At 39.5% G+C, this 8,676-nt stretch overlaps 1 protein-coding gene across 1 annotated transcript in view; it reads left to right on the top strand.

The window, feature by feature from the left end:
• The window catches only part of slc26a1 (solute carrier family 26 member 1), a 16,655-nt gene extending 9,234 nt beyond the window's left edge, over positions 1-7,421 (top strand). Inside the window, exons 2-8 of the mRNA XM_008423881.2 lie at positions 1,454-1,937; positions 2,035-2,241; positions 2,761-3,007; positions 3,097-3,328; positions 3,936-4,119; positions 4,773-5,060; positions 5,312-7,421. Of these exons, the coding sequence (XP_008422103.1) occupies positions 1,524-1,937; positions 2,035-2,241; positions 2,761-3,007; positions 3,097-3,328; positions 3,936-4,119; positions 4,773-5,060; positions 5,312-5,887 (2,148 nt within the window). The 5' untranslated portion in view covers positions 1,454-1,523 and the 3' untranslated portion in view covers positions 5,888-7,421. The remainder of the gene's footprint in view (positions 1-1,453; positions 1,938-2,034; positions 2,242-2,760; positions 3,008-3,096; positions 3,329-3,935; positions 4,120-4,772; positions 5,061-5,311) is intronic.
• Positions 7,422-8,676: the final 1,255 nt, after the last annotated feature.

Raw genomic sequence — 8,676 nt, 5'->3', positions numbered from 1 at the left:
CATTTCAACCGTTGTTGAAATGATGCAGGACCAATAGTGAGTCTGCACCCACATTTACTTCATTATAAACAATGCTACAATAACACTTTATCTTATTGATTGAATTTCATTTTTGTTTTTGACATTTRGCAAACTAAARGCAAAGTTTTGATGYAGTTCATTTGAACGTCGACAGGAAATTCCAATAAGCTCACTTCACATTAGCRCCGGGGGGATGAAAATTCAGAAGATTGCCAAAACAATATGAATYGTTTAAAGTCCATCAGTTCAGYAATTAATGCTGCATTTCTCTGTTGACGTACAGTCGGACCCATAACTGCTTTTTAAATTTGTTTTCCTGTCCATTTTTAGTTCTGACTTCTTGACCAGCACTTTTGGGTTGTTTTATTGTCCTTATATAAAGATACTCTTCGTTTTCTCGTTGCGGTTGCATACTTGCCTTTAACTCAACCCTGACAAAGATATCCAAACACACAACGTCAGCACATAGTAAAGACGACAAACAAGGAAACGCGTATCTGTACTTTTGATCGTGCAACTGCTTTCATTACCATTAAAGCATGAGTAACAGCTATTAGTTTGGCTTTTAGTATTATGACATAACCGAAATACCTGGATTTAGCTCAGTAACATGGGGAAGTTAATCTGCACATCAATGATGCTACGTTGTGCTCTCACGAAACTAATTATTTGTTGACTCACTGTTGGTCCATTGTCTTCGTCCAAGGCTACAACTGTACAGTTAATGTGTAATTTTGAGTGATTCATCGCCTTAGATGGATCATTCTGAGACGTTTACAGCATGATTTGCCATAAAGGATTTATCTAAACGAAATGGGACTGTGGCCTGCTGTAACCCCAGAAAAATGTATCCGGTACCTGGATATTATGGACTGATCTCTACAGGTGAAAKAAATGMMTGTGCAYGAAATTCCCAGTAGATCTGCAGTTTCCCAACCAACAATYACGTTTAAARCCTCTTTCTTCTCCATTCTCTGATGCTYGATTTTATAATATAAGTGCCTAAATGAATTGAGTRATTAGCYGAGTTGCTGTTTGTGTTGACAAGTAACTRTACAGGTGCACCTGATAAGKTATACAGCTCTGGAAAAAATTAAGAGACCACTGCATTGAACGCCATTGAAAACCTCACCATCATTCCACCAAATATTGACTTTTGAACTCTTTGAGTGGAAATATTAGCATTGTTGTTTCTAAATGAATATGAACTTGTTTTCTTTGCATTATTTGAGGTCTGAAAGCACTGCATCTTTCTTGTGATTATGACCATTTCTCATTTTCTGCAAAAGCTAAATCAGAGAAACTGATTATTTTAAGGGGTCTCTTAACTTTTTCCGGAGCTGAATATGTTTTTGCAGAATACAAATATCTCCAAACGTTTGTGACAGACTTTAAAGATATTGTACTCAATAGTCCTGTGTTTCTGATCTAGGAGCACAGCTGACAGCCTCTGGATCTTCTCCTTCCTCYCYCTGTGCTGCCTCCTCTTCTTCAACGAGACCATGGAGGAGGTCTCTCCAGACACGGAAACCCCGTTGGCCCCCCAACCGCCCCGGCTCCTGGAGCGGCGGGTTCGCCAGCAACAGCCGGCAGCCGCCGTCCTCAAATCAAAGCTGAAAAATGGTTTGACCTGCTCTGGACCGAAGGTCCGGTCCACGCTGATTGGGTTTTTTCCCGTGGTGCGCTGGCTACCAAAGTACAAGCTTAAAGAGTACATCTGGGGCGATGTSATATCTGGGCTCATTATTGGGATCATTCTGGTTCCGCAGGCCATCGCCTACTGCCTGTTRGCTGGAGTGCCGCCCATTTATGGTCTGTACACCTCATTTTACGCTAATATCATCTACTTTCTCATGGGGACGTCCAGACATGTGTCCGTTGGGATCTTCAGCCTCATGAGTCTCATGGTGGGACAGGTAAACCACTGCTTTAGAGGAATTTGTTCCTAAAGAGTTACAACCATTGTCACTTTTATCACGTTTTAAATATTTGCTGTTGATGCYGTCTCTGTAGGTGGTGGTTAGGGAGGTTTTCGAGGCTGGTTTTGATCTCAATGAGGACTCCACACCATCTCCTTATGAACTATTTAATGACACGCTGGACTTGAACTTCACTGGTAAACCCGAGCTCACCGTGGAGCTGATGGGCATGCAGCTGGGGAAAGATTCCTACGCCATCGCCGTCGCAGCTGCTGTTACATTTCTGGCTGGTGTCTATCAGGTAAAGGAATGGGGTTGATTTTAAATATACTTGTACCAMAGCTATAGCYARTTAAATACACCCATTCAAAATRAAAATGTATTATAAGATCCTGTTTTCTTTTGCAAAGCAAAAAATCAACAGTTAACAGGATTAAATTATGCTATAATAACTATTATTATAAGTTCAGTCATAGATTTATGAAAAAATAGAAAGACAAACTGAATTACACCAATAACAGGGAAAGKTGGCAGCTTTTAGACAAAGCAGAGGCAGTGATATGACAACATATCTGCAAGAATTCTCTTAGCAAAACCTTAATTTGGTTCTTGAATGTAAGGTTTTGACACCTTATTCATTAATAATTCTTGAGGTTGTTTTAGCAGTGGAATCAATAACCTTGTATAGGTAAATATAYAAAAGCAGCTTCAACTTTGTTTTTAAGCACATATTTTGTAAAAACTGCAATTCTTTGACTTGTAAGCCTCAAGGATGAAAGACTGCTCAGAACGTCTRCYGTTTTTGTCTCCCCTCTATCAGATTTTGATGGCGGTGTTTCGGCTGGGCTTCGTCTCTGTCTACCTCTCGGCCCCCATGCTCGACGGGTTTGCCACGGGAGCTTCTGTCACCATCCTGACTGTGCAGGCGAAATACCTGTTGGGTCTAAAGATTCCTCGTCATCAGGGCTACGGGACAGTAGTCGTTACYTGGTTTAACATCTTCGCCAACATTCACAAGACCAACCTGTGTGACCTCATCACAAGTGCCATCTGCATTGCAATTTTAGGTCATTCATCTGTTCTYGCATCTCCAAATCTCAGGGTTCTTGTTGTACTTTACTCTCACATGGTATAATACTAAATATTTTCATTACAGTTGCTGCGAAAGAGATCCAGGACCGCTAYAAGGACCGCCTAAAGATGCCCTTACCTACAGAGTTGGTAGTCGTAGCAGGAGCTACGCTTGCTAGCCACTTTGGGGAGTTCAATACCCGATACCACTCCAGTGTGTCCGGTCACATTCCCACAGGATTTATTCCACCTCAGGTCCCCGCATTCAGTATTATGCCACGAGTGGCACTGGATGCCATTCCTTTGGCAGTCATTAGGTAAGGTGTGACCAAACTAGAAGCATGTTTGGCATTAAAACGTCTCTTATCTTGTCTTTACGGACACAATCTAGTGGTTTTATTAATTTCCAAATAAAGCAAATGTTCTACTCAATGATTTAAGTACATTTTTTGAAATACACAAATCCAGAATTATATAAAAAATTGCAAATCTTCTTATTTTRATATTATACTTAGATTAAATGTTTAATCCACCAATAAATAATAAGGTGTTGAGAGAATGAATTGACACCACCTGGACGTCACATTAGCTCAAATATTTGTGTTGGTTTCTCATTCAAAAACTAAAGTTGAGCRAAAGGTTTTTGCTGGAGTGTCATTAAGTGACCAGGAATATCTAAAATACAGTGAATTCCAGCTGCATTCTGCCAGTACATTTCTCCAAAGAGTCAGTGGAGTCCATTGGGGTTCAGGGTTTGCCTGATTTCACCTACCCCAGCCTCAGCAGCAACTYATTGTTTGACTTTTTTCTTTCAACTCTAGGATTACTTGCTGAAATACTTTTTSACAATTACTGAGCAGTTTTACTCAAATGCCTGAGAGGAAAAATAATCTTACCCTCCATTTTTAATGGGWTTTCTTGCAGTTTTGCCTTCACCGTGTCGCTGTCTGAGATGTTTGCAAAGAAACACGGATATTCAGTTCGTCCCAACCAGGAGATGGTSGCCATTGGACTCTGTAATGTCGTCCCCTCCTTCTTTCACTGTTTCACCACAAGYGCTGCGCTGGCAAAAACGATGGTGAAGGACTCAACTGGCTGCCAGACTCAGGTGAGTTTCAGGCCATGAAAAAAAGACAARCCTAACGTGAATTTTGATCAAGACCTACACGCTAAGCCTTCTAAGTCAATAAAACCACAAACTGAATGCTGTGAAATCAATCAAATGGCTTGGATCCAAATTTAGAATAAAGAACATCAAATATTTAATTGAAAGTAGATATTTCCATACATCCAGCAAAAATACTAAATTTTCCCTGCTGCTTGGCATTTAATCGCTTATAAATGTTTTGAGTTTTAGCCTATTTTGAATTTCCAACATTTTTTGTGTTTGCTGTCAGATTGAGAGAGATTTTTTTTCTCCTAAAATTCAGAAGTGTTTTCGAACTATGAAAATTGCTCCTGATTCAGTAACACCAGCTCAGGCCACAATTTAAGGAAAAATATTGGTAAAACGGTTAAGTGTATCTCTGTTGTTTGTTGGACTGCTCTTTCCTCTGTCCATTGTGAAGAGCTGCTGCTTTGACCCTTGTTTAATGTTTTATCTGCTTGATGTTTTGAGATGTAATGTCAATATCTCGACATATTGCTCTTTCCTCATGATGCAATTAATTATGCTGACATGGTATTGAGATACTGCCACTCCATTGTCAGAGCATATTGTTTTTAATTGTTTTTTTGTCTCTTATATTTTGACTTTTTCAGGTATCAAGTCTGATCAGTGCCCTTGTCGTCCTTCTTGTCCTCCTCTTCTTYGCTCCATACTTTCGAGCACTTCAGAAATGTGTCCTTGCCTGCATCATCATTGTGAGCCTTCGGGGAGCACTGAGGAAGTTCAGGGATGTGCCAGCCAAGTGGCGAGCCAGTCGAATGGACGCCATTGTTTGGCTGGTTGCCATGTCAGCCACAGCTCTGATCAGCGTGGAGCTAGGCTTGCTCATTGGCATTGTCTTTTCAATGAGCTGCATCATCTATAAAACCCAGAACCCAAAGGTTAGTAAACCTAATCCTAGAACATCCAGGAACTTTTAGATGTTTCTGAACCTCAATCAAGTGATTGGGTCAATAGTTTGACTGCATGCCAAGAAGGTAGTTCAGATTATTTGATTTAGATGTGTAGGACAAGGAATGCTTCTTAAAGTTGTTGAACATTGACTGGAGTTTGAAAACCTTGTGCTAAACATTAAAGATGACACGCTTACAAAATGATACCACAACTGCCACRATCTAATGTTTGTTCTCAGGTCTCTCTCCTTGGCCGGGTCGATGACATCGATCTGTATGAGGATGTGGAGGAGTACAAGAATCTAACAGCYCCAAGTCGGGTTAAGATCTTCCGTTTCCAGGCTCCTCTGTACTTTGCCAATAAGAACTCTTTCCTCAAGTCCCTCTACAAAGCTGTCGGGGTCGAACCTTTCTTGGAGCTGACAAAGAAGAAAAAGGCAGAGAAGAAGGAAAAAGACAAGTCCAAGAAGCAAGCCAAGASAAATGGAGAGACAACCAACTTTGATGTCTTTGTGGGGCTTGTCCAAAAAGAATTAGAGTTCCACACTATAGTTTTAGACTGCTCCGCCATCCCTTTCATTGACTCAACAGGCATGGCCATTTTCAAGGCGCTGGTCAAGGACTATGAAGAGATCGGCGTDAGTGTGCTTCTTGCMTGCTGCAACACCTCRGTCATCGATGCTCTCCAGAAGGGAGAGTTCTTTGGGAAGAACAACAAAGACATAAGTAGCCTGTTGTTTTATACAGTTCATGCTGCTGTTCTTCATGCAAACAGAGCAGCAGAAGAAAAGAAGGCCGAGGACTCTGCGGTGTAGCTTGACAGGAGGAAATKGTTATTTTCCTTTCGTCTACGTGCTTAAAAGTGATTTTAGGCCACAATAAGGGGTGTACTGGGTAGCGCTGAAAGAATAACAGGCAAACTWTGTTCATAAAACAAAGAGGTACGAAGAGTAGACTTAGCAAAATGAAGAATGTGTGCATATAATTGTATCCTCTGGAGTAATGATGGATTATGCTTTTTTTGGGATAAATTTGAAGGTCCAAAGAACTGGTTAGTAAAAAGCYAGCAAATATATATGCTGATGAACAAATTGTGTTTGAGAAATTTCTCTCAATGTTAAATTTCTATTTTTCTAAAATTTGACTAAAGGTTGGAAGGGTAAGTGATTAAAATCATTTCACTAGTAGCAATTAAATCTGTCAGTGTGTTTTGGTTCACCAGGTTTTGACTTGTGCTCTCCTTTTTTCTGCACTGTTACAGATTTTAAYCTATTACCTACACAAAGGACTGAGTCATTGATGGAAAATTATGTTGCTTTCTCCTTCCTTCCTTTCTGCACAAGGAAAAGGAACTCAACTAAAGGCCAAGCCACCCACTAAAGGCCAATACACCCACGGCTTTATACCCAAGAGAGTGCCTGTGCATTATTTTTAGTTGTCAAGTGTAGATGTGTTCTACATTTTTATGAAGTCTGACTAGACGTATTTTGGGATTGCTTTAGGAATCTTGTCAGAGCATTAAAAGAGGTATTAAACAGATATAGCACTCTTGAATTTCTGAAGGAAAGCTTGTTTAACCTAACTGGGTCATTGTTAGAAACATATTCAGGTAGGAATGAGTGGCTTTCGTTATTGATTCATGAGTGTGCCACAAACACTTGTGGAAAAATAAAAGCGATTTAGAGAGAACATACAAAGTCCATGTAGTCTTTACTACACACCTTCAGAGTCCAGACTTGTAAATTTAGCCACCATTTCCTTACGTGCCAACTTTCGCCTTTGCTATAAATCATTTCTTAAAGGCTGGTTAAACTCTTCCTGACTAGCGGAAGCGAACAAGGACTTTGCTCGTCCAGAGAACCTTGCATTTAGAAAACGGGTCAGTAGAGCACATGCTCTGTTCTGAACAGTCGGCAGGAGCTATAAAGAAGGGTTTGAGTATTACATCTTTTGGTGCTTTAAAAATGTTTTGAATTTTTACTAAAGAATCCAGTGGCAGCAGGTGATGTCGCCAGTGTATTTTGTAAAAATCTTTTTAAACTTTTTGGGTTTTTTAAATAAAAAACTTTGTGACTAGTGAATAAGCTCAAACTGCTGTGTTTTTTGTTGTTAAACTACTGTTTTTCATTGTCTCTTATCCTGTTGAGATCAAGACTGATATCACGTCTAAATGTACGATGTGAAAAACCTTACAATAACATGTAGACATGATCGTAAGTATGAACTGCATTACTATTTATATAAATTAATTAGTAAACTCTTCCACGCATTAATTTGTGTTTAGATGTCTCTGTGTGTAAATGCAACTTCTTTTTTTTTTTTTTAGCATAGCCATTCAGCATTCAGAAAATGTTTAATATTCAGAACTTGGAATAAAATGTGTCTTTAGTGAAGCAAGTGTATGAGTATTGGCTCTTTTTTTTAAAGGGGGTTCCTTAGTATGTTGCAGTTTGGATCCAACATGGGGGCAACTGGTATTTCCATTGTCAGTACGGCAAGTTTGCAAATTTCGAGCATATCTGATATATATTTATTTGTGTAGTTTACTCACTGCTCACTGGATGATATTCCTTTTTCAAAACACTCTCTGTGAGCCCGAGAAATGCTTGAGAGTGAAAAAGCTAGTCGATCCTAAAATACTTGGTCCGGTCCGTTTGGCACCAACAGCCATGCCATCTTCAAAGTCACTTAAATCCCCTGTGTGACGCTCAGTTTAACATCAACAAGTCATGTTTAGATGCCTAAATGCTTGATCTGCTGCAGTCTTACTTTAGTATTACAGAAATAAACAAATTAAACCTCAAGATAATAACTAGGAAGGAAAATGCCACACATCGACAGTCTTTCCCATAATGCATTTAAAAGCAGTCAGCTGTGCATAAGTAGCCATTAGGTGCCRAGTTAACAACATAATCATCATACTTTTAAACGCTGAARTCATGTCTGGTGAAAAATAATTCCTCCTAACCACTACCTTTTCTGACTTCAAATGATAGGTGAAACTTTAGAAAGCGTGATCCTCCAAACAGAAACCGCATACCTGTTTACAGTTTATTGACCCCAAGTATGCAGRGATTATCCAAGAGGTTCATCTTTTACTTTTTAACAGTAAACAAGCTGAGAATAAACTTGTTGTGCACCCTGGCGGTCAATGATTGACATGCCTACGTGCCAATGTATAGCCGGCATAATTACAGCGACACACAGATGTAGTGAGAGCCCCAACATGTTTACCAAGACGAGACAGGATTGGTTATGATTAACAAAACGGTACCGCGCTGAGTTACATACACGCTAATGTTTCTGGTCACGGTTGTGTCAAATTGTTCTAATAACAATGACATAATTTCAATCTGACGTTTGGTATTTTAATGATTTATTTGAGTTTCTGGGAACAACTTAAACAAAATAATTCCATGTTTTTAAAACTAGAATGTGTTGTGGATTTTCTACAACTTCTTTGACTACAAGTTTTTGTAGCCATCAACAAGATTCTGGCATAWCTCCGGTAGAAACAGTGGAGGTTCTTTAATAAATCTGGTTTTAGGAATGGTCAGCACATTTTTGTTTATTGTTTATCAATTTTAAAACTATTCAGTGTGTG

This window comes from Poecilia reticulata, linkage group LG12 (assembly GCF_000633615.1).
Source record: "Poecilia reticulata strain Guanapo linkage group LG12, Guppy_female_1.0+MT, whole genome shotgun sequence".
NCBI lineage: Eukaryota > Metazoa > Chordata > Actinopteri > Cyprinodontiformes > Poeciliidae > Poecilia > Poecilia reticulata.
Note: the sequence above shows the minus strand (reverse complement) of the source record. Positions and strands in the feature narration are given on the sequence as shown.